A 26538-nucleotide genomic window follows, 5' to 3' on the forward strand; every position below is an offset into this window, starting at 1 on the left:
AATTGTGCAAATATGATATATACAAGCAAGCATCTGTATATAAATCAGGACTCAATTACATCATGATAGCGATAGAGTTGAATGTGAACAGTGTCTGCGAATCCAAACACACTTTTCCACTCTGGTGGACAAGTGAGTAGAACTGAATTGCCTGGACGTTTTTGTGGTCAAGGAAGGCCAGTTACTACTCGTTGCCATGCGTACATGACTCAAGCACTTGAGCTGTTAATTCTGAAGCCGCACAGACAACAAGACATAGAAGGAAACAAGCCGCTTTTTTCTCTATTGTACTGTTTTCTGTGGTCTAATTCAGAAGGTTGTCTAACCTACTAGTCCAGCTTTCTGCCCTTATGGACCTCAAAATTAGCAGTGCAGGTAGTGGCAGAAGTTATGTGCATGCTGATTTCCCACATTCTTTTTACATATAATGAGTTATCTTTTAATTTATGGAGATGTGCAGTGAAAACTAATCATTCTACTTCTAGTTCTACTTGGCCCAGTTTTTTCAGTGCATTTCAAAGCAACATAGTTTGCAAAAGGCTTTCGGTTAATTCAATTTTGTGTGGCATATCATAGGGTAAGCTGATGCAGCCAAAGAAAGGCTGATGAGCTAGAGAACATTCATTAGGCTTGAATTCTCAGTATGTTTCCATATTTCATATTCAGGTAACTGTGTATGCTAACAGGTGATACTACAAATAGGCACCACCAATATGGTTGCACGTTTGCACTGCTGACAACCTGGATGTCTGCGCGTGGTAGGGACTCTTCCTCTTCATTTCACCACTGAGCCCGGTGTTGGCCAGTTGCTTATTCTGGCACAAGCTGTTTATATAACAGCTCACAGTTCTGTTTTGTGCACTTCTTGTTCGCCGTTGGCCAAGTGACACAAACATCTGTGGCCCCTGGGAGTTTGAAATAACGTGAGTTGACACGCACTTGTTTTGAACCGCCTGGCTTCCACAAAACTCTCCCTTGAAAACATTACCCAATATCCGCTTGCTGCTTCTTTCGGCGAAACCTAACTATTTGCCATTGGCCAGGGTATCTAATTGGTGCTGACCATGGTTTGGTGTCAGCATGGTTTAGTTTGAGGCTTACAGGATCAGCTTGTTGTCTCGGCAGAGAAGAAGCATTTTTAGCACTTACACACGAGTTCTTTTTGTTATTCAAAAGTACTGCATGTCGAGGAAATGACTCTGCTAGATGTCATCTCGATGGAGTTTCTCGTTCGTAAGCCATTGTTAAAGCAGCTTTGCTGAATAATAATAATAATAATAATACCTTTATTGCCAATGATCAAATCAGTACATTCATACAGGCCTGCCAAAGCCTTTGAAGGCTTGAGCGGCAGCGCCTAGCAGGCAGCAAAACCATACACGGTACATTGATAGACCACTTATAAGCAGCGAACTCAAGTAGAGAACACTTAGAGCAGGGAAATGCCAGAGAATAGAGCAGGGAAATGCCATTTTTACCCAAGATTCTAAGAACAAAACCATGTACATTGGGTGGCACGTACACATCTGTATGAGGGGAAGCTGTTTTCCCTATAGACAACAAAATACTCAGGTAACAAAGCATTTGAGCCTTTTGTGTCTTCTGCATCAAGGTGTGTGTCAGGCTGACACACACAAGGTGATAATAATAATATCGCATTTTCTGCGCCCTTAGACTATACATGTTTAAAGGTTGAAATTTCGCATGGTGTAGGCTACCTATGGATGCAAACTATACATGAATTAACATTTCAGAATGGTAGGCATGCTAGAGAAAACAAAGCCAGACTGAGCCTACAACTTTTTCCCGTGCTTTATTACATATGGAAAAAACAGCTCTGCAGTGAACATTGTAATATTTTCAGCTGATACAGGTAGCTATCAATACACCAGCGAATGTTGCATGCAATGCATACAGCAGCTGATTTTCTGTGCTTGAATTCGTCATCAAAAGTGCAATAGCTATTTAACCCTTTCGATGTCACTGCTGTACCAGTGAGTTTCCACGTTTCTGTCACACCATGCCACTGATGTGTTGGTACGTTCTCCACTCTTTAATGGAGACCATACTAGGTGTGCATTTGCCATTATTCGTCATTTTTTTCCTTCTGAACAACCTCAAAAAATAAGTTTCTGATGAAATTCGTTCCTGTGAAATATACAAAAAGTTCAGACTTTAGTGCGGTGAATGCTGTATGCCTCAGTACATACCTCTCCTCCCAACCCCCACCATGTGATTGTGCTATACCTTTATGACAGCGGCATAGATATTGATGCAAAACACACTGCATTGCTGATTCATTCCAAGAAGCTGCACTGTATAACAGGTATAAAGGAAGTGCAGTCACTTGGAGATGCTTAATCGATGACAGACAGTGACGAGTTGGAGAAGACATGTGCTGTCACCAAAACTTTGTTCATCCTCTTGTTCCGTCACTTTCATAAAGAAATTAAACAGCAGCAGCATGGTATGAACATTTTCTGAAATAACAGCAAGCTTCAAGCTTATCTCTTCCAGAGTACACTTCTCTTGCCACGTTTGCTTTTTAGCAATAGTTGAATGAAAACACAATTGAAATTGTTTAATTTGTCAGCTAACTTTTGGTAAGGAGCTGTTGGCCTGCACAATTTTTAGGTGTTCTTGCTGATCACAGGCGCCACATTGTACATGGTCCATTAGACTTTTCACTTGAGCTGGTACCCCAGGCTTTTATTTTACAAGCACATACAGTTAAACCTCGATATAACGAAGTCAGTAAAAATCGGTAATTTGCTTCGTTATATTGAAATTCGACCCTTTAGCAAATAAGTGCAGTCACCAATCGAAACGGAAAGGGGCCGCAGAATTTTTTTAATTATCGGGCAATCTAAAAATGCAAATTTGAACGAGAAAAACAATTCGTTTTAATAAATTTAGGAGTCGGCGACGAATGATACGGTTTCACGCCACGTATGTCGACGATGATCACGCTTTCGCTTGCACTCGGCCCCGCGGCTGATAGCGTCGCCCGCGCTGGGACGACGCTATCAGGAAAAGCGCCGGCAGCGGGCAAGCGAAGACTTCGTCTGCCTCTCGCTCCAACGGGTCACCGGAACTCGAGATTACGCAACCTCTTATACTAAACGCACGGGAAGACAGCTTACAAGGCGCCACGCCGTCTCGACACGCCCACTCTTTGCACACGGGGCAGATAACCTCTAAAGCAGGGTGCACGGCTGTGTATGCGCTCATCCGCACCTACAGCCGCGGCCTTATCGCGCTTGGACTTTAATACGGAACATGATGCGGCTACACTTGGGCGGTCGCTCTTGTCGCGCTGCGCGCAATTTGAAAGGTGCGTTTGCAAGCAACCCCTTAGAATTCAATCATTTGCCCATCTACGTCCGCGGATGTTTTCCTTTATATTGTTTCGGCATTCCTTTGCGGTGGCAGTGAGATTTCGTTATATTGAAATCGCATACGAACACACTTCGCTATATTGGGGTTCTAGATACATGGTGTTCTTTGGACAAGAGGTTATAAAAAGTGAAATACTTCGTTATATCGAGAATTTCGTTATATTGAAGTTGGTTATATCGAGGTTTAACGATCAGTTTTCTTTCAAAATACGATTTTTATTTTACATTTCTCTCCACTAACGTCTTTGTCCATTCATAAAATGTCACTTTCACCACATCACTGAAGATTTTTCCTTTTTTTGTGTGTGTGACTTTATGGGTTACCTTTAGTTACGCACAGAAATTTTTCTTTTAAACTAAAGATGCCTTTGATAACACAATGAATTGCATAAAGGATCCTCTGCTTCTGTCTCCTTCTTGCTACTCCTTTGAGATCCCCTAACCCAAATAATTCAATCAAACCTATTGATAGGCAAATAAGACTGACCTATGAAGCCAGCTCCAAGGTTTAAAGACGAAAAAGGTGAAAAGGGAGCAAACAGAGGGAGGCAGGGCAAACGATTAGGAAATCAGCAGAATTCAGCAGTTCCTCCATCCCTGAACTTATCTATTTACTTAGACATACTGCACCATCTTTTACAGGATGGTAAAATCACGAGTCCATGATCTTTCACACTGTTGGCAAAAGAATACAATAAATGAGTACAAGTCATAGCGGCAGAGAGAAGAGCAAAGCAACAAAAAGTAAAAAATTACATAAAAAGTCCACATGACAACTTTAGTTAGACTGTGGATGGCAGTGACCATCTATTTGCTTATCCGCATTAAGAGTTTGAATCCAGCGAGTGAAGTCTATGTAAAACCATGAAGCACAATCATTATTTTTTATATTTCAAGTTTTACAGCACAAGATTCATAATTAAGGTTAATACACTTAACATGAAGCCCATAATAGCATTTCCGATACATTGAATTATTGTTGTAGACAGTTCAGGAAACCATCTAATGAATAATTAGTTATTGTACTTTTTGCTCACGCAACATTTTCTTTCCTTTTTCTGTATGACTGCAGCAACCCTGGCCAGAAATAAAGGCAGACAAGTTGTGCTAATTTTCCTTCATGTGAAATTGGATTTGGGCATTCCGGGGTAAATATTTAAAGATTGAAATCATGCCGTATGTTGTCATTAATTACTTAAATTTGTTAATGCTTATTTATTATTGATACAATTTGTTTGTATGCTGTCACAAAATATTGACACCTGTTTTGCACTTACTGGTACTTGCATTTGTGCTTCTTTGTCACATTAGTCCAGTGCTTTGAAACACTGGATGCTGTAATTTTGTTACAGTGACTTTCTTTTGCATGGGTCTCCCCCTCACAGGTCTTAACCTTGCACCCTCCCCCCCCCCCCCCCCCCGTGTGCTACATAACCAACCGCATGTACACTTTCTCTGCACCTCTGATGTTGAACAAACTTGATTCATCCTGTCTTTGCAGCTGACCGCGCTGCCACCACAGGCTTCCACCATGCGCGAGATGAGCTCGCGGTCGCGGAATGGCCGTCCCCAGGCACAGCCGCGTCGCTCCGAGCCACCATCACCGCAGCCCAAGTCAGGCACCACGAGCCCTTCAGACACGTCCGATTACCATTCGGATCAGTCGCTAGGCAGCGGTGACCTTCAGCAGCAACAGAGGCCTGCTGTCATTCGCCGCTGTTCTCTAATCTGCTCCTCCGGGTCAGACCAGTTCACATTTGAAAGCCGGGCTGACCCCAATGACCCTGGAACACCTAGGGTTAGGACTCCAGTAAGTCTTCAGCTCGAAGTATTCCTTACCTTGTGTGCGCAATCATTTGTTTCACTTAAAACAGGTGTTTCAGCAATAACCTTTTCTGATTATTACACATAGGAGATTTGAGACAATAATTATGGCTGACCATGATTCGTAGCTGTGATGAGCATCAGAATATGTGCGATAATTGTCAATGTGATCGGTAGTTAATTGTGGTGTATATACTCCGGAGAAGTTGAGCAAATAAAATGTCTGTAAAGCTTTGCAGGAGTATTGACAGAAAATGTTGGGTTATTTTCATTGTTTCATTGGATAGCCATCAACCCGGTAATCTGTTTCGTATTTCTATTTATTATACGCTCAGGGCCTTTTAGGGCGTTACGGAGAGGAGTGGGTCACAGCACATATCACAGATAATACACAAACAAAAAGAAAGGTGCAACATAAGCAGTACAAGTTGACAAACAATAATTTGATAGAAATACAATCAGTAGAAAGAAAAATGGAGCTAATAGTAAAAATATGATGTATGTCGGTGTATAAAACCCCAAGTTGTAAGTAATGTTGGCTAAGGCATCAAGAAAGGAGGAATTATCGCTAATGGAAACAGTGTTTGCGAGAAGGCGGTTCCACCCTTGTGGTGGCCGAGGTACGAGTGATTGGGAAAATGAATTTGTGCTGCAACAAGGAACCTAAACAATAGAAGGGTGATCAACGTGACGAGATACCTAGTGTGAAGTACAAATAAATGTACCATGCAGTGCTGCATGGTGAAAAAGTTTATGAAATAATGTTAAATGGGAAACATTATGTCAAGCTACAAGAGATGGAAGAAAAAGGGCAGTTTCATAGCTTTTAGGCTGGCAGTTCTGTTATGTAGTTACGAGCAAAGTTATTCTCAACTGGTTCTAGTGTGTTAAGTTTATGTTACTAGGCTCCCAGACTTATCTAGCATATTCTAATTTTGGGTGTATTAATGTTTTATAAAGCAACAATTTTAAAAATTCAAGAGCATTAAAAATGTTTAGCCTCAAGTACCTAAGAGTGCAGTTAGCATTGTTCACTATACGGTCAATGTGGGTTGCCCAGGTAAGGCTGAATGTGATATGAATTCCTAAACACTTGTAGGAGTTGACCTATTCTAATGAAAGGTTATTTAGATAATACACATGGGCTGTGCTAGGTATCCTAGGTGTGCACATAACTTTATGTTAATATTTAATTACATGAGCCATACACTGCACCAGTTCGACATCATGTTTAGGTTTGAGTGAAGGCTATTATCAGAATCACTAATAACTTCTCCAAGGATAGCACAGTCGTCAGCAAAGAGATGAATGTTAGAAGATACTTGTGAAGGAAGGTCATTAATATGTATTAAGAACAACAAAGGACCGAGAACCAAGCCTTGGGGCACACCTGAGTCAAGAGAGCACATAGAATTATAACCGTTAGCAGTAACATATTGTGTGCTGAAGTAAGGCATATTGTTGGGCTAGTCGGTTCATAGAATCAGCAAAATTTGTTCATGTCTGTCTGTTCATGTCCCACCTTCTTCGCACAGTTTAAAATTTTGCTGAATATCGCGTGCGATTGACAAGAAAACAGATGTATTTTAGAAGGTTAGTTTCAATACTCAGATGGCTTAGCTTGTACATTAGAAGTTTGTGGCACACTTTACCAAATGCTTTTTAGAAATCTAGAAAAATGCAGTCAGCATATGGTGAACGATCAAGGAAGTGATGCCAGTTATTAGTCAAAGATAAGAGCTGAGTCTCGCATGAGTATGATTTCCTAAAGCCATGTTGTGCAAGTGAAAAAAATGAGTTATCTTCAAGAAAATCAACAAGGCTTTTGAATATAACGTGTCCTAACAGCTTGCAACATGTGCTTGTTAGTGAAATGGGGTGATAGTTAATAAAGTTTTTTACCAGACTTGTAGAGGGGGACCAGCTTCCCAACCTTTATTAAATTATGGGGTTTTACATGCCAAAACCATTTTCTGATTATGAAGCACACCGTAGTGGAGGACTCCGGAAATTTCAACCAACTGGGGATCTTTAACGTGCACCTAAATCTAAGTATACAGGTGTTTTCGCATTTCGCCCCCATCGAAATGCGGGTGCCGTGGCCGGGATTCGATCCCGCGACCTCGTGCTCAGCAGCCGAACACCATAGCCACTGAGCAACCACGCCAAGTCTTCCCAACCTTTCACTGATCAGGTAGAACACCTGTATTGAATGACTGTTTAAAAATTTTTGTCAGTGCAATAGAAGTCGGTGGAAGTGCTTTTTAAGAACTTAGTGTTAATAGCACCAATGGTAAGTTTGCGGATGATTTTAGCAACACTAGATGTATAAACTATCACTGGGAACATAGCTGTATAATCATGGTTATGTAAATTACGAAGTTGCTTATTAAGAGCTCCCAAAACATTTTTTGACAAAGGCTTCATTAAGATCAGTTTCAGAATCATTTTTTTTTTTGGAATAGGCTGCAGTAGCATCGTCTAAAAAGATTGGGTAATCAGAAAGAGGCTTAGTTACTTTCCGAAATGTTTAATGCTAGTTTTAAGAATGAATGGCAGAGCAACAGTAAGAAAATTATGTCTTGCATACTTTAACCCTCAAACATAGTCATTCAAAGCCACCTTGTATGTCGTCCAACAAGAAGCACTCGAGGACAACTTGGCTGAGCAGCAAATGCATTTTTTTCGATTAGAAAGTCATTTAATGTGAGTGTTATACCAGCGGCTAGTGAGTTGGAAGTTATGGTATGGCTGGGAACATTGTTCATTAACTCACTTACTTTGCCAGTAAACATGTCTGAATTAACTTGCACAGAATCATCAAATTCAGTCAGGAATGTGTCAAGAAATGTACACGGCTCTCTATTGTTGGCCTCCAAGTTCCATTTTTTTATCGTCGAGTATCGTCTTCATTTTTCTTTTATTAGTAGGAGGGTTTGCACTAATACTAAAATAAATAACAGAATGGTCACTTAAAGGCGGTAGGAAAGTAACGTTAGATGCAAGGCTGGGTTCAGTAGTAACTACTAGATTGAGAGTATTTGAGACATTGACTTATTCCTAGCAGGTTGTGTTACCACTTGCGAAAATGGAAAAAAAGAAAGAAAAAAGAAAACCATCTTAAAATTATTTGGCCTGAGACGAAAATAGTAGTGATGTAGGAGGTTCAGTGTTCCACGTAACAATGTTTGGGAGGTTAAATTTGCTAAGTAAATAAAGGGGTGATGATAGAAAATGTGAAGACATGCTATTATCGCATCATGGAATTTACTATTGAATGTGGGTGAGCAAGAAAGAGCGATAGCACATGCCCACAATTGCCTTCTAGTGATTCATGGCAAATGAAGCCCTGACATTTTCGAGGTCAGTAGCAACATAGATTCACGAAAGAATGTCGTTAGAAATGGAGAGAAAAACGCTACTTCCACAACACATTGCTCGATCCTGCCTATAAATTGCAAGTCGATGGGCACCTTCAAATATTTTGGATTCAATAACATCAGCCGAAAGTCATGTTTCTGTTAACGCAGTAATGTGTGGAGATCAAGTGCTGGAGACAATGAGAAAAATTTGTTCAGCATGCTTCTAATGTTTGTAAAGAAGACAGATATATGACGTTGTGAAGACTGCCCACTGCCCCTCTCATTCCACTAAGACAAATTACATGCAAGAACTACGTTTCCTGAGCATTGGCCTTGTGGCTGTCATGCACTTCGATTTGGCATCAAAAAGATAGCACCTGTTGTTGACGAGCAGTTTGCCATATCTGAGTTTAAACCTAGGTGCACCAGGCTGACTTTTTCCAATGTCAATAAGATTTCTACGAGAGAGACGGGTTGCGGCAGAAAAATGTCCACTAAGAGTGATATCACTTTACTTGAGCTGATTATGCAGTGAAAAAAAACATTCTTTCAGTTTAAAGCTAGAAAAATTTACAAATGCAGGTTGGCATTTTCCCATTCAAGAAAGGCCTAAGCAGTGAGCACATTCAGTCAAATCAGGTGAAAAAGATGGAAGCACGGTTTTTAATGCCGATATAAACTCGATGTGTGTTTGTTGCCATGTTTCTTTAGCATCTGGAATGTTGCAAATGATTAGCTTGTTGTGTCGAGACCTATCTTAAGGTTCATCGAACTAATTATGCTATGTAGCATTAGTTTGCCAAAAGTGTAACAAATGATTAATTAGTACAACTTTTATGCAACCAGATCAAAATGTGCACGAAGTGCAGCATAGCTTGGGTTGTGAAATAGGAGGCTCATCACATCATTGAAACCTGTTGTGGCAGCCTCGTGGTTCCAAACACCACTGACGCATACACACATACTACAGCCATGTTGCCGAAAGCTGAGTTCATTCAGATCTTGATGGAAGCAGAAGGGGGAGTGGGTTCGTTTGAGTGTTCGAGGGAAGCACTTAATTGGAAAGGTCAACTTGGCAGCTTTCATGCAGAGACACAGTGATTGTATAGCATTCAACCACCAGGCTGACTGGCAGGATTTTGCTTGTGGCAGCACGTGACCCCCACCTCCACTTTCATTCATGTGATGAGTATGGTTTTTCACATCCAAAGTCATGCTGCGCTTGATGCGTACTTTCAACAGGTCATATAGTGGGTGCTGTAATTATTTGTGTTGCTCTTGAGAAAAGGTTTATTGGCGGCTCCTAATGTAACGGCACAGCAACCGGGAACGGCGAAGCAGCCCGAAGCACTGTCCAAACGGACGCCAGCAATCAACAGCGCGAGCCGAGACGAGCCGCGCGTTGGCGATGCGGCTGTGCCGCGAGGCGCGTCTTCTTCTTCACAATCTCCCCCCGGACAAAAAGAGCCAGCCTGGCGCCTTAAGAATCGGGAGGCAGAGGGTCGTGGTAGGGCTTGAGACGCGAGACGTGGACAATGGCACGTCCACGCCGGCGCAAGTCTGCAGGTGGTGACAGGGACTCAATGAGAAAATTCACCGGGGATGTTTGCTCCAAGACTCGGTAAGGCCCTTCGAATTTTGGGACGAGTTTCGAGGAAAGCCCCGGCGTTTGGAAAGGGACCGACAATTACACAAGAACGCCTGGAGCGTAGGTCGTGCTTGGATGCGTGTCGAGGCGGTTTTCTTTCTGGCGCTGCTGTTGCTCTGCCGTAAAGGAGCGCGCCAGCTGGCGGCATTCTTCGGCTTGTCGGGCGACGTCGGAAACAGGTAGACACTCGGAGGCGTCAGGACGGTATGGAAGGAGCGTGTCAATGGTATGCGTAGGCTCGCGGCCATACAGGAGGAAGAAAGGGGAAAATCCCGTAGTGGCCTGGATCGCGGTGTTGTACGCGAACGTGATGAATGGAAGGATGCGGTCCCAGTTACCATGATCAGATGCCACGTACATAGAGAGCATATCACCAAGTGTGCGGTTAAATCGCTCTGTGAGCCCGTTAGTCTGTGGATGGTATGCCGTGCTTGTCCGATGAATAATATGGCATTCCGAAAGCAAACTTTCGACGACTTCGGAGAGGAAGGCGCGACCTCGATCGCTGAGGAGTTCCCGAGGTGCGCCGTGTCGAAGCACGAAGCGATGTAGGACGAAAGAGGCTACATCCCGCGCTGTAGCACTTGGTAAAGCAGCAGTTTCGGCGTAGCGTGTCAAATGATCAATAGCAACGACGATCCACCGATTGCCGTCTGGTGTCATAGGAAGCGGGCCGTATAGGTCGATGCCGACGCGATCGAAGGGTGTGGCAGGGCACGGGAGCGGCTGCAAGGCACCAGATGGGCGTAAAGGCGGCGATTTGCGGCGTTGACAGTCAAGACAGCACCGAACAAACTTGTGTACAAAATTGTACATGCCGCGCCAGTAGTAGCAGTGGCGAATTCGTTCGTACGTCTTGAAGACCCCGGCATGGCCACACTGCGGATCGTTGTGGAAAGCGGCACATATTTGAGACCTTAAGCTGCGGGGAACCACCAAAAGCCACCGACGACCATCAGGAGTGTAATTGCGTCGGTGCAGCAGCTGGTCACGAATGGCAAAATGAACTGCTTGGCGTCGGAGGGTTCGGGATACAGGGATGGTCGACGATCCAGAAAGATAGTCGAAAAGAGAAGCGACCCACGGGTCACGACGTTGTGCGGTTGCAAAGGAGTCCATGTCGAGAGATGACACGGAATGTGCGGAAGTTGTTGCGCAGGTCGAGTCTGGAGGTAAAGGTGAACGAGACAAGGCATCTGCGTCGGAGTGTGTGCGTCCACTGCGGTAGACGACGCGAATATCGTACTCCTGGATGCGTAGTGCCCAACGGGCTAGGCGGCCAGTGGGATCTTTCAAGTTGGCGAGCCAACAAAGCGCATGGTGATCTGTGACCAAGTCGAATGGGCGCCCGTACAGATATGGTCGGAACTTGCCAAGTGCCCATACTAAAGCCAAGCACTCTTTTTCGGTCACGCTGTAATTGGCCTCAGGCTTCGTCAGTGTGCGACTCGCATAGGCGACTACATATTCGGGGTAGCCCGCCTTTCGTTGGGCGAGTACGGCGCCGAGACCGACCCCGCTGGCATCTGTATGTACTTCAGTTGCAGCTGACGGGTCAAAATGGCGAAGAATAGGTGGGGAGATGAGAAGACGACGCAGCGTAGCAAAGGCGGAGTCACATGCAGGGGACCAGCAGGAGAGGGCGGCGTCACCGCGTAGAAGCTGAGTCAATGGCGCCATGATCGATGCGAAATTTCGAACAAAGCGCTGGAAATATGAGCATAGGCCCACGAAGCTTCGAAGTTCTTTGATGGTCTGAGGCTTCGGAAACTCAGCGACTGCTCGAAGTTTTGCAGGATCGGGTAGAACGCCGTGCTTGGACACAACGTGGCCTAAAATGGTGAGCTCTCGCGCGGCGAAGCGGCACTTCTTGAGGTTGAGTTGAAGGCCAGCGTTCGTTAGACAGGTCAAATCTTGTCTAAGGCGGAGCAGGTGAGTAGGAAAATCAGGCGAGAAAACCACGACATCGTCGAGGTAACACAGACATATAGACCACTTGAGGCCACGCAGCGTGTTGTCCATGAGTCGTTCAAAGGTGGCAGGGGCGTTACAAAGCCCGAAAGGCATCACCTTAAATTCATATAAACCGTCAGGTGTAATGAACGCGGTTTTCTGGCGATCGGCCGCAGCCATGGGGACCTGCCAGTACCCTGAACGCAAGTCAAGGGACGAGAAAAATTCTGCGCCCTGAAGACTGTCGAGGGCGTCATCGACGCGCGGCAAAGGATAGACGTCTTTGCGCGTTACCTTATTTAACCGACGGTAGTCGACGCAAAAGCTAATAGACCCGTCCTGCTTGCGAACGAGAACGACAGGAGATGCCCAGGGACTGTGCGAAGGTTGAATAACATCACGGCGCAGCATATCTTCGACTTGGCTGGTAATGACACGACGCTCTTCCGCAGAGACGCGATATGGTCGTTGACGTAACGGCTGATGTGAACCGGTGTCAATGTAGTGCTGCACTTCCGACGTGCGGCCCAGGTGAGGTTGTGAAACGTCGAATGAACTTCTAAATTTGTGCAGGAGATCAAGAAGGTCGGCGCGTTCGGCAGGTGTAAGGGTATCGGCGATGGCATGCGAGAACGCAACCCTGGACGTTTCTTCAAGCGCGGACATCGAAGATGCTTGGCCGGGGTCGACGTCAAAAGAGTCTCCAGGGACGTCAACCAAAGACGAAGAGTCGAGGAGTTCCACGAAGCCAAGGCATTCACCAACGAGCAACGTAAGAGGCGCACAGAGGGGATTGTAAAAGTAGATATTGCTGCAGCCGCCAGCCATGTCAAGCGTCGCGAAGGGTAGTGGGAGAGATTTACGGCTCATGAAGACGTCGGACGGCGTGAAGAGGACCATTGCATCAGCGATGGCATCGCAAAAGACGGGGACGAGGGCGAAGGAGCCAGGTGGAATATCTGTGTCCTCGCGCACGGTAAGTTTAGAAGGGCGGTCGCAATCTTCGTCCAAGGGTGCGTCACAAGGGGAAAATTCAACTTCGGCGCGTGCGCAGTCGATCACGGCTTTATGACCGGATAAGAAGTCCCATCCGAGGATGACGTCATGCGAGCAGGTGGGAAGAACAATACACTCGACGATGTAAACAATGCCGTGAATAAGCACACGTACAGTACAGGCTGCGTGCGGAGTGACGGGCTGCGCGCTTGCCGTACGAAGCGACAGTCCAGAAAGCGGCGTGGTCACCTTGCGCAGCGAACGGCACAGTTTGGCGGCTATCACAGTAACGGCTGCGCCGGTATCCACAAGAGCGAATGTAGGAACACCTTCTACACAAATTTCGACCACGTTAGCAGGAGAGGCGCGAGGACTTTGACAGTTCGAATGGGGCGCAGTTCTTGCCTCTTGAACTGCGACGTTCAGTTTTCCTGGTCAGGTGGTGCGGGTCGCCGACGCATTGGGGAGAGCGAGCGTCGGCGAGGGGATGGCGAGCGACGCGAAGGAAATTCTGGGATGTCAGCACGAGCATACGGTTGGGGGGAAGGAGCGGCGTATTGGCGAAATGGCTGGCTGCCGTACTGGAAGGGCCGCGAGGCGTCGCCGAACGCTTGAGGACGACGGCGGCAATATCGGGCGACGTGTCCGGGAGTGCAGCAAGAATAACAGATGGGTCGGTTGTCAGGTGTCCGCCAAGGATTAGCTCGCGGTGCGGTCCAAGATGTAGCATGGACTTCCGGTGGCAGCGGTTGGGACTGGGTCGTGAAAGACGCCGGTGGAGGCCTGCGTACTGCCTGGGCGTACGTAAGAGGCGCGGCCACAGGCAGGACTGGCTGCGCATAGGTGAGAGGCGTGGCGACAGGCTGCACTGCCCGCGTAGAGTTGAGATTCACGGCTGCAGGCGGCTGATGTGGTGCGGAAGGGACAGCTTGGGCGACCTCTTCGGAAATGAGGGTGCGGAGCGTGTTTGGAAGACGGGAGGTGGGCTCCTGAGTGAAGGGGACTAAAGAAAGTTGGCGGGCAACTTCCTCACGCACAAAGTCCTTGACCCGCTGAAAGAATGAGGATGGGTCGTACATGTTGTCAAGGCTCGCCAACAAGTCGTCGCTTCCCAAAGGACGCCGAGTCGAAGCGCGTTGCTTCCTCAACTCATCGTAACTTTGGCACAGGCTGACAACTTCAGACACAGTGCGCGGATTCCTGGCTAGGAGCATCTGGAATGCGCCGTCATCGATGCCTTTCAGTATATGGCGAATTCGCTCAGCTTCGGGCATTGCGGCGTTGACTCGTTTACAAAGGTCCACGACGTCTTCTATGTAGCTTGTGAACGTTTCCGCCGTCTGCTGTGCTCGGGCGCGCAAGCGCTGTTCGGCACGCAGCTTGCGAACAGCGGGTCGGCCGAACACTTCCGTAAAGGTAGTCTTGAAGACTGACCATGTGGGCACGTCACTTTCGTGGTTGTGAAACCACAGTTGGGCAACACCAGCCAGATAAAAGATGACGTGAGTTAACTTTGCGGGATCATCCCACTTGTTGTGTGCGCTCACCCGTTCATACGACGCAAACCAGTCTTCTACGTCTTCGTCGTCTGCACCGCTGAAGACCTTGGGGTCCCGTTGTCGTGGAACGCCGGTGCAGGTGACGGACTGTGGCGTCGGTGCCGTTTGGGAGGAGCTGTCGGTCATGGCGGGTGGTAGCGTTCGTGATCTCAGCTCCAGGGTTTCAAGCGACGGGGTTTGAGTCCCAGCACCTCCACCAATTGAGAAAAGGTTTATTGGCGGCTCCTAATGTAACGGCACAGCAACCGGGAACGGCGAAGCAGCCCGAAGCACTGTCCAAACGGACGCCAGCAATCAACAGCGCGAGCCGAGACGAGCCGCGCGTTGGCGATGCGGCTGTGCCGCGAGGCGCGTCTTCTTCTTCACACTCTTGAGGAACTGAGACTTCATATTGTAATTATGGAGTCAACTGCTACCTAAAAAAGCAAAAAAAAGCAAGACACGAAACTTGCATACCAGTCCTCCTCGTTTTCTTGTGCTAGCATTTCCTTAATTATGTATTTTCCAAGTGAGCAGAATCGATTTAAAATTGAATTTTGAATTGTCTCTTGAGTTTACATGCGACTTGTTCATCCACTAACTTTGTGACAGAAGCCAGTAGGAGGTTGATCTGGTTACCTGACAAGAAAGACTGTTTAATTAATGCCAGTTGATGTGACACCTTGGACTCAGCTCACAAGACCATGATTAGGTCGTTGGTTATTAAGGATGCAGTCGTATGGAAAGCAGGTTATTTCAATGGCATTTATTGGACTAAAATGAGTCACTTTTCTGAAATTAATGAGCAAGGAATTTATTTGTTTCGAAAACTTGTGAGTGCCATGCTGCACACCAACATTGGTAGTGGAAGCAGGCAAATAAGTATGGAATGAGGTCTGCCCCAATTATCATAACCACTGTCTGCCCGAACTGAACTCACTGTATGGCCACCAATTTTGTAATCTCAACCCCTCCCCATTTAATCATTTAATTAAACCTGCCTTCTCTAGGGACCCATTCTGTACCTCTGATAGACCTATTAATCTGTTTTTTATTCCTTACAATGTATGACTTGCCAAATTGTTTTCTTCCTCTAAATACAATACGACTCCTGAGCACACTGCATAACGAATGCAAGTTTTTTGCTTGCACCACACAGGATGCGTTTGCACTGCCTCCATCACTCACGCACAAAGACATTGCAAATTAAGCTTACATGTACAACAAGAGAGAAAAATAAAAACAATAAAAAGAAGGCTTACAGGATTCTGCACAGGATCATGACAACAAACACTGTAGTTTCTGTTAGCATGTGCCCTGTTAATTTATACAGGCATCACCTTTTTTTTTTATAAGCAGGATGAAGCAAACAACACTAGTGAACCCAACTTCATGGATGTATCTTTGGTCGTTACATCAATTTGTTTATACCGTGACACATTGCGGTGACTAAGTGGCTTTGGGATTGTGCAGGTAGGCGCACAGGTTAATAGGTCTATCAGAGCTACAGAATGGGTCCCTAAAGAAGGCAGGTTTAATTGAGTGTGGTAAATGAGTACGGCTTAAGGTCACAAGTTTGATTCGCAACTACGGTAGCCACACACCAATGAGAGCAAAATGCAAAAACGCTCGTGTAAAACAGTTTGGCTGAACATTAAGAACCCCAAGTGACTGAACTTAATCCCGACCTCCTTGCTGCGGTTTCTCTCGTACCCAGCTGTCCGGCTTCAGGACATCAAACTTACTTCGCAATTTTGTTTGTTTATATCAAACTGTCACGGACACCATCTGCACCAGTATGTCAATTGAATACTGCAGTATATTTGCTGTCACTTGCTGCAATGTCCAGCTTTCGTATTTAACATCTCCACTGGCTTTTCTCACGTCACGTAGGTGCCTGGTGGGCGCAGTAGTGGCAGTGACTTCCCTGGCGTTACGACGATAAAACGCAACACACTGCTGCATCCTGAAGGCCAGGCCAACCTGCAAAGATCTGTCTGCGTGAATGGACGCTACCAGAACCCATGGCCGACGTGGCGGCCCCCCACCGTCACCAACATCTTCAAGTTTGGCCTGTCACGCGACAACAGCAATGTGCCTCCAAAGCAGGTGCCTTCTTCATCTCCTGCTCTACTTCGTTGAATTTTACTACACTGCTGCCAAGCCTTCATGTTAAAGCCCAACTATGCAGCGAAATTTCACTTTTGCTAAATTGGTTATTTGTAAATGAGTATAGTAGCACACACTATCAAATCTTGGCAAAGCTGCAGAGCTGGTCATTGCCTTAAACAATGTTTGAATACCACCTAACTGACTACATGTACACCTGGTGGTTAGCTGATACGTGTATGACAAAAATTGCAAACCATGGCCTGCGAGATTTTCAGTGCACCAAAGGCGCCACCTAAGGAAATCTCGGGTCATGCTAAGGAGCCACACTTGTTCTGCAACATTTCGGCGGCAGGTAATGGCGGCATTTCTTTCAGTAGTATCAGTATCAAAAACATCTATCTTGCAAGGTTCTCATCATGAATCCACCTTTATTTTAAATGTAAAGCTTTGCATGGAGGCCTCTCTATATCGACACTATCTGCACTATGTGGTCTGGAATTTCATTGCAGTTGGCTTTTAAATGCTTACATTCGTTATGAAGCCCCTTAAATGGAATATCACTCATGTCATGCCAGCTAAAAATACCTGCCAGAGGCTGATCACATTGGATGTCAGACCTTGCGATGTCCAGTGCTGCCTGGCATTGCTTCGCGAGATGAAACTGTGTGTCACTATATGTGCTATCGCGTGCAGTGGCTGAACAAAGGTAAAGCATTTTAATGTGATTATCATAAATAGGAAAGAACCACTGAACTGGTTCTGATAAGCTCAAATATACCAATGCATACCCATACTATCAATACAAGTCGAAAAAATTACGCAAATAATTCACAATGTACTGAAATGCCTGCATTTGCTGGTGTATACGATGCTGTCAGTGTTCGGGCTCTTGTTTTTTTCCAGTTTTAGAGCTATGCTACGTGGCTACATAGTGGTGCCACACCACACTCTCAAATAATCACACCTAACAGCTGCCCTCTTTCACTTCTACCAATTGCCACATTGATTTATGCTTGTTGTACTGGTCCTTACCTGAAAAACATGCTAGTCATAAGGAATTTGGGCCACAGAATGAAAACATCTGTAAGCGGGAACTTACAAAGAATTTGATATAGTATGCATAATACATGTTAGAAAGGCTGAATGACACTTTAATGCAAGACACTCTTGGTTGGAAGGAACAAAGCAATAAAAGCACTGCCTTACAGCTGGACTGCTACAACACATGTCATGAAATACGTAATGCCAGCACTATGAAACAGACTACGAAAGAATGCAAAACTTATAAGCTGTGTCAGGCAATGAGCAGTACTTAAACCATTAAGGATTGAACACACAAGGTTTTTTGAATTTCATGGCCAGTGCCATGTGCCTTTGTTTAAAACTGTTATAAAACTATTGAGAATACCGTGACAACAGAGCTGCTAATTTATTATTATTATTATTATTATTATTCATGTAAGGATATACAAACAGCACAAAGAGAAAAAAAAGTGGACTAGCAATTGTCTCCTAGAGGACGCCATGCCCACCTGCTTGATGAGGATAAAAAAAGGGAAAGAGAAGAAAGATGAAAGAAGTGAAAAAAGGGAGCACACTACAAAAGCACATCATACAGTCACACATAGAGTACGAGCATTACAGATGAAAGTCTAGTCCTGTGGTTGAGATAGATTCAAGCACCACTTTGTGAGCCTCATATCGAGTTGAATCACGATCTTTTGGAAACACAATATCATTAAGCACAGTTCAGGCAAGATTAGGTTATTGCTTATTTGTGTCATCGTGTTGCTTTCCAAGCAAAATTTTTATGGATACAAGTGCTCACCTAACATTCCTCTGCTGAAAGCAATGTTTAATTATTTATCTAAAGTCAAAATTGAAACAGCACTTGCCTTGCACGTCTTCATTTTAAGTGATTTGTCTTTTACTAACTGTACATTCCACAGTACACTTGTCAAAGGTGGCCGAGCTCTGAGCAACTCCTTAGCTCACAGAGAAATACAAACTTCTTTAATGATATGCTGGATGTTACACTATGTTACATTATAAAACCTAAGGCCTTAGGCATTAAACAGCAGCATGTTTGAGCATGTGGCATGTGCGAGATAATGTCACGGTCGACATTATTCAGAGCCCATCATGTACTGGTGGCTTGGTGGCTGGATAAGGCAACAGTTCATAACTGTCCTATTGCCTTGTTTTCCACGAACTATATCTGTGTTCCATCCCATCAAATTCCACATACCAATTCTATACACTTTCCTTTGTGCAAAATTACCTGATCATCCTTTCTTACTTTCACTAATGGAGTGTCTTACACCAATAGCACTTAAGGGTACTTCATCTAGTTTTCAAGACATCTGTCACAGGTGTGAAAACCACTTTCACTGTCGTGTTTCTTTGGCATAAAAGTAATCTGAAAACTCCATATGCCCTCCCCCCCTCTCCTAACTCTTTTCACTCTGCGCCAATGATTTTACCCTGGATCCGTGAGTTGTGACGCTATTTTCGTAGTCATCATCAGTCAGTGTTGTGCCACCATCTTTGTCGCTGTCATACCGTCTTTGCTGTCATGCCATCGCTGTAGTCGTCGTCAGCAGGCCTGCTGTTTTGTATGGCCCTTCAGGCTTTTCCTTAGCCAGCCTTCTACTTTCTTTTTCCTCTCCTCATCACTACTTGCGATGCTTGTGATACTCGTGATACTTTTGATGCTTGTGATACTTGAGCCAGCTGCTTCTGAGCCTAAAGAGCTTGTCACCGTCCTCGACAGGAGCTGGACTTGGTTCTGCCGGTGCTGAAGCCCCGCTTCCAGGATCCCCCCGTAGAGGGAGTGCGCATCACGTGGCTGGGCCACTCGACGGCGTTGCTGCAGATGAAGGGCGTCAACGTGCTGACGGACCCCATGCTGAGCGAGCGTGCCTCACCCAGTCAACTGCTGGGGCCCAAGCGTTTCCGCGAGGCACCCTGCACCGTCGCCGACCTGCCTCGAATTGACGCGGTGGTCATCTCCCACAACCACTATGACCACCTCGACCTCAACACCGTGCACCAGCTCAATGCCAGGTTAGCAGCGTCAGCCACCGAGAGAGATTAAGCCCGCCATGCCAAGATACAGTTCCACATTTTTAAAAAAATATGAAAAAATTGGAACAGATTGTTCTCCTTTATTTCTGGCCATGGAGAATACATTTGAACAAAAAAAAACAATGAAATGTTATTTAAGACGCAATTAGTGTAGCAATTATTTAGTAATTAGTTTTCTGAACTATCCACAACTGAATCTTCACTCCAGATATCAAAAACACTACTATAGGCTATGCATTAAGTTTCTTGCACATAAATCTGAATTTTGGGACATCAAACTTTGCTTTGCATATATGATTTGCTGGGCATTACAGGGTTAACAAAAAGATAAGCTGCGTTTCCTCGTGCCCATCCTAATATCACATGCAACAAAAATAATATGATTTTAATGTAACTGTGAAATTATTTATGTTTGGCTTAATTGTTCTCTGGAAGCATAAAAAATGTAAAAAAAACTAACTTTTCAGGTGGTTAGTGTGATGGAAAAGAAGAGGGGCAAGTACAAATCTAGTTTCACAATTGTCATCAGCGTGAACATGCAGAACAGCATAAGAGAATATGTTCTCAAGTTTATTGGGAAGCGATGGAGAAAATAAAAGATGACTATTCAAAAATAGTTATTTAGTGGAGAACAAAAAGGTAACTTCTAGAACAGGGTGTCTACCAAGGTGACATTTCCAAATTCCCTGATTTTTCCAGGTTTTCCCTGAGCACCTTTACAAAATTCCCTGAATAAGCCAGAACTTTGTTTTAATATGTCAAGACAGGCTGACACCATGTTGCACGAATGCTGTCCCTCTCTAGTAAGCATGCTGAAACAAAAAAAATGACAATCCAATTTGAATAGTAAGAAGTAATATCTATTTTATTTAAAAACAAAACAGAAGGACGGTGTTGGTAAAATGCACAGCGAAAGAAATGGTAAAACCCATTCCAAATTGAGACGAACATTTTCAAATACAAATGAAAAGCAGATGCATACATGAGCAAATATTTTTGAATATGAGATATTTCTATCAACTGATAGCAAGCTCATCGGTATGAGGCCTGAACTTTGTCACAATTAAGATTCTCTCTCTGCAGCTGGGAAGTCAACCTCAACAGTCTTGACATACTCTCAGCCCGTACACAACATCTCAGTGTTGTGTTTCACTGGTTTAAAGAGTTTATTCTGGTTTGGATGCGGGACACTTGCATCTCGGCATCAGCTAACACTGTTTTTTGAGCTCAAGCTCCTTCAAAGAGGCGGCGGCACGCTTCCTTTCCCGTTAATATTCCTTAGTGTGTCGGTCCTTTCGGTTCTCATCCTCCTTCTGCCACCACCCTTTCACCCCATTGATCATTTGAAGCATCCTCTAGGTCAGTTGTACAGTCAACGTTCCATTTTCGGACTCGCTAGGGGCCGCAAAAACATCCGAAAAATATGGCTATCCGGAAAAAAAAATGACGCATGTCTTTAACTGCCCTTAAGGGCTAAAATTGCCACAAGTACGTCCGAAAAAACTCTTAAAGCCTGTCAGCACACTTATTAGGCATATCGGTGCTCGCACTTTGACATGAGACGGGGGTGCACGTGTGTATAATTAAGGAATGCATACTGTGTCCCGTGACAATTGCCCCTTCCCACTCTTGTTATGCTTCACTGCCTAGCATTACTGTACTGAGGCGAAACTAACTTTCGGTAACTGGCATTACGCAACGCGCTGTGCTCTGCGAACTTCGAAGCCAATCGCGAGGATTACAAAGGCGGAGTCGGTGCCATTGCTGACAGCGGCGAATTCTTTCAATGAAAAACACGGCACCGCACGGCAAGAAGCTTAATGGCGAACGTAGAAGCAGCTAGGCTTAACGTTAACGCGGTAATGGCTACGGCTGCCAGCGGATCTGCGTGCGAGAGTGTCAGTTCGAGGCGGCGAGATAATAAAAATGGCGGCGGTGGTGGCTTTGATTAATGCCATTTCAGAACTGCAGTCAGGGCAATATACATTGACTATATGGAGTACATGGTGGTGCCGCAAAGTCGTGCGAATTATCGGGCATGTCCGAAAAATCGGGCGTCTGGAAAATCGGTCGTTAAGAGGAAGCTTTAGCTCGGGCCCAACTCCGACGCGGCCTATTCAAATACATGTAAAAACGCAAAAACGTTTTTCTGAGATAACCCCTGGACCGATTTTAATGAAATTTGTTGCATTTGAGAGAAAAAGTTAAATTCTAGTGACTGTTGGAAGTGGAATTTTGATTTAGGGCTTGAATTTTGTTAAAAGGATTTTCAAAAATTCAGACGTTTGAAAAAAATAGAAGCACGAAGTTTACAAACTAATAGCTCTGCATCAAGAATAGATATCGCGATTCTGTAAACGGCATCCATTAGACCATTTAAAGCGGACAAATTTGTTATGTCAGTTTACATCTTACGTGAATTTGTTACGTTGTTTACGAGGGTTCTGCAAAAGTTGTAATTACACATTTCTCAATTTTTTGAGGTTCATGTGTAACATAGCAATTTTGTCCGCTTTAGATGTGCTATCAGGTACAATTCACAGAATTGCGATATCATTTTTTCTTGCTGAGTTACGGAGTTGTAAACTTCATAGTTTCGTTTTCTGAAAATTTGCGATTTTTGCCAAATTTTCGTAAAAAATTGACGACCTAAATCGAAAATTCGAAACCAACAGTCACTAGATTTTTAGTTTTTCTTTTAAATGCAGCAAACCCCGTCAAATTTGGTGCAGTGGTTGCCTAGAAAAACGAATTCTCCTTTTACATGTATTTAGATAGGAGCACCCGAGCTAAAGCTTCCTCTTAACTACTCTGGCAATACATCGTGCCGGTGACACTGCGTCAATGACGATTTTTTGCGATTCCTCTTTTAGTGGAGCCAGCATTAACACGACTTTCGTTCCCTTTCACTAAAGTTACAGGTAATTTTCCCTGATAGAAGCACAAATTCCCTGAGTTTTCCCTGAGTATTTCCAGACTATTCAAATTCCCTGAGAATTCCCGGTTTTCCCGGTTTTCCCGGTCGGTAGACACCCTGTAGAAGTATCACTAACTTTCCATTGAAATGCCGTATTTACTCAAATATAAGTAGACACCTATATATTGAACTCGCCAAGAAAAACTTAACGTTCGAATGTAGGTAGACCCATATCTCTTTAGAAAAACAATGTACTGTGAACATGACACACTTTTATGCACCGTAGGCTCGGCTACTAAACCTCACTAGCTGGTGCCACAATCAGCGTCCTCGACACCCTAAATGATGTCGTCCTCGATGCCATCTTGTGCACTGGATACGCAGCATTTCTTGACGTGAATTTGGATAATCTCTTGACTGGCTTTACAGCAGGCATGACGGAGTAACTCTGTTGAGTTGGTACTTTGCTAGCTTTGCTCCCGAATATAGCTTGAGATTGTCTTGTCACGAATATAGGTCAATAGGTCATATTGCGTCACATTTTCGGGAAAAGAAGGTCAACCTATATTCAAATAATATGGTAGCTGTTCAGCGACAGTTATATTGTCAATGTCCACTGGCTATCACTACATACATCTCTTAATGTTAGCAGTTGAAGCTATATCCACAGAACTTTTTTAAAAAAAACAGACTGGTTGTACTGTGCTGGCTGTCTGTTTCTGTGTGTTGTGTAAAAAAAGAGGAGGAAAGCATACTTGCATGCTCATGCAATGACTAAATTAATGGACATGTCTTGGTTATAAACAGATTGACTGTATGTTAATTTGCTGTAGCCTTTACGAAAAGCCATTGCACGTGACATTTACAATGTCACGGCATGTTGAGCAGTTCCCCTCGTATCACGACGCGTCACGTTTGCATCGTATTCTTTCATTTCAAGCTCGCCAAGCCATGCTCATGTGGTCTCGTTACGTCCACGCTAATACGATTTTAATGATGCAGGTTTGAGGAGACGTTGCGGTGGTTTGTGCCGCTAGGCCTGACACCCTGGATGGAGCAGCTGGGCTGCGAAAACGTGGTGGAGCTCGACTGGTGGCACGAGGGGCACCTGGCCACTGAGGACAACGACCTCTCTTTTGTCTTTGTGCCTGCACAGCACTGGTGTAAACGCACCATCAGCGATGACAACAAGGTCAGGGGCCCCGCTAGGAATGTTTCGAAAGACATACTTATCTTGTCCTGTTGGTATAAAGCAGCGGCGTTATGCTTGTGAAACGCATTCCTTATCCCATCTTCACAAGCAGCTACCACATTCAGTGTACATTGACAAAGATTTTCACTGGGTGTCTTATCGTTCACAGAATGTGTCACATGCCAGAGGTGACCAAAGAGCAGCTAATTAAATATTTATTGACAACGAAAGACACTGCGAGCTAAAGTACATAAAGATTTAATCTTGAAACTTTTGGAAACATGTTGCATGAAAACAGCCAAAATGCATTAACTCCAATGTACGCTGTGGTTTTAAGCTTAATCTATGTCTGCTGCAGGAAGACAGCATTGCCCAATCACCCCTGTCTTGTGTCAGCTGACTGCAACCCATGCCCACAAATTTCCTCATTTCGTCGCACCACGGTTACCCAATTGCCTCCAATTATTGAGTGTATTTCACTTTTTTCAGCACTCATTTTATTACTCTACTAGATCCCTGGTTATCTGCCCCACACGTTACATGACCTGCAGAACTTCATTTATTCCTTTTAATCTCAACTAAGCCTTTTTTTATACCCCCCCCCCTTTTTTTTCATTGCTCACTAATCTACGCTCTCGTTTTCCTGTCTACATCAAGCTTCATAATGTGGCAACAAAGTGATTAATTCTTCATCAACATCCTTGAAAAGCTTCATCACGTGGATGCAGAATCTTGTAGTACAGTAAAGCCTGACTGATACGTTCCTGTTACGTTTTCCCGGCTCTTATTCTCAGAAACGTCAGTCTCGTTTGTGTATCCTCCCCACAAATAAGTTATCGGATGTTTTTTCCCGAATCATGCATTCTTTTTCCATGGCCCCCGAGAAACGTCACAATGGGGTTCTGCTGTAATTCGAACCTCATTATAACAAAGTTGCATCCAACATGAAAGTACCTTCATTATTTTCTATATTAATTTATAAGCATATATTTGTTACATGCTCATGTTCGTGAGAAATATTTTGGGTTCACTTTGTTAAATGCATTAATTTGTTACATCCATGCTGGTTATATTGACGTTTGACTAGCATTGTGCAAACTACAGCTGTATTGCTATTGCTTACCTCCGGCTGCAGGTTCTGTGGGGCGGCTGGTGTGTGATCAGCCCCGAGTACCGATTCTACTTTGCGGGCGACACAGGCTACTGCGACGTGTTCAAGCAGATTGGGCAGACATATGGACCCTTTGACCTGGCTGCCATTCCTATTGGTGCCTACGAGCCCAGGTGAGAGCATTGCAGAAACAAGCTCTACAAGTTGTTCCAAGTTAATGTCCACATTACGTAAAGGAACTGACAATCAATTTTCATGATACTTTTTTTTTATGCAGTGGAAAGCTTACCAGTCATAGTGTCTAATCATGAAGTAGTAACATGGTAAATGCCACAGAACATTTTTTATCGGAATTTTTTGATCTGCAGTATGGATGTAGTCATTTACTGGAAGCATGCTGAAAATGGTGATAGGTGAGCGCGATAGCGATTATATGCTGGCATTAGTGGAAGGCAGACGACAAGTGCAGCCATATCTGTCAGAAAGTGCTATTTTGTTTATTAAGATGGGGTTCCTGCGATTCATGTTTTACAAAGTGCTAAAGTATTTCTGCAATACTAGATATGTGTTTTCATGGTTTCCTGTATAACTGCTTTGGTATTCAACCAGACAAAATGAAACCAATCGGATTGAAAATGAAACGCTTTTACACATAACACACAGTTCAGCGTGTTGCCAAAGCCATGCGTGTACTTTTGATTTCTGAAGCATAGAATAAAGCGCAAGTGTCTAATATTATAGCAACAGCAATCTTAAGCAACAATTATGTTGTACTTAATAACAGCCAATTTACGTACAGTAATCTCGGACTACACCCAAAGTACCAAAATTTCACTGCTGGGCCTTGCCATTTAGTGGTTTTTGAGACTTTCTTTGCCAGTTTAAAATTATAATACCTATTTAAATTGTGAACAGCGTGCTGGATTCTATCACTATAAATCATGGTCATTTCATTTCCATCAACGTCTCACAACATATTCCGGCCAGCTGCCAGTCCCTTTAAAGAAGTAGTGAATGGAGTGCGTGTGCCGCTACTACTAGCTGTGTGTCCTCACTGCCAGGTTTCCTTAAATCGTACATCACTAAGAATAATTAAGTGTGTAACCAAGTCCTTAATTATTTCGTTGTCATCAAGTGTGAAGCCATAGGATGTGCTTGAGGCACATCCAGATGACGCATTTTCAACAAGCTAACTTTTGCTTAGATTTTTCAATGGCATAAATGTAGTAAGCCCTTGAGACAACAACAAAGAAAAAAGAAAGAAAAACATAATCTAAGCTGAGATAGTGTAGCAATTCTATTCCGATTCTTTTCCTTCTCACACTTCACTAGTGGTCAAATCAGCGCTCCACCTACATTACCACCAGTATCATCTAGTCCTGAATAGAGCATGACAAGAC

At 44.3% G+C, this 26538-nt stretch overlaps 1 protein-coding gene across 5 annotated transcripts in view; it reads left to right on the forward strand.

The window, feature by feature from the left end:
- Positions 1–26538, forward strand: part of LOC135910512 (N-acyl-phosphatidylethanolamine-hydrolyzing phospholipase D-like) — a 93399-nt gene that overhangs the window by 58305 nt on the left and 8556 nt on the right. For all 5 annotated transcript variants that reach the window (XM_065442566.2, XM_065442564.2, XM_065442567.2 and 2 more), the window contains exons 2-6: positions 4900–5208; positions 16613–16828; positions 19605–19897; positions 23838–24027; positions 25163–25311. In XM_065442566.2, the coding sequence (XP_065298638.2) occupies positions 4900–5208; positions 16613–16828; positions 19605–19897; positions 23838–24027; positions 25163–25311 (1157 nt within the window). The remainder of the gene's footprint in view (positions 1–4899; positions 5209–16612; positions 16829–19604; positions 19898–23837; positions 24028–25162; positions 25312–26538) is intronic.

The sequence above is a fragment of the Dermacentor albipictus genome, chromosome 6 (assembly GCF_038994185.2).
Source record: "Dermacentor albipictus isolate Rhodes 1998 colony chromosome 6, USDA_Dalb.pri_finalv2, whole genome shotgun sequence".
Lineage (NCBI taxonomy): Eukaryota > Metazoa > Arthropoda > Arachnida > Ixodida > Ixodidae > Dermacentor > Dermacentor albipictus.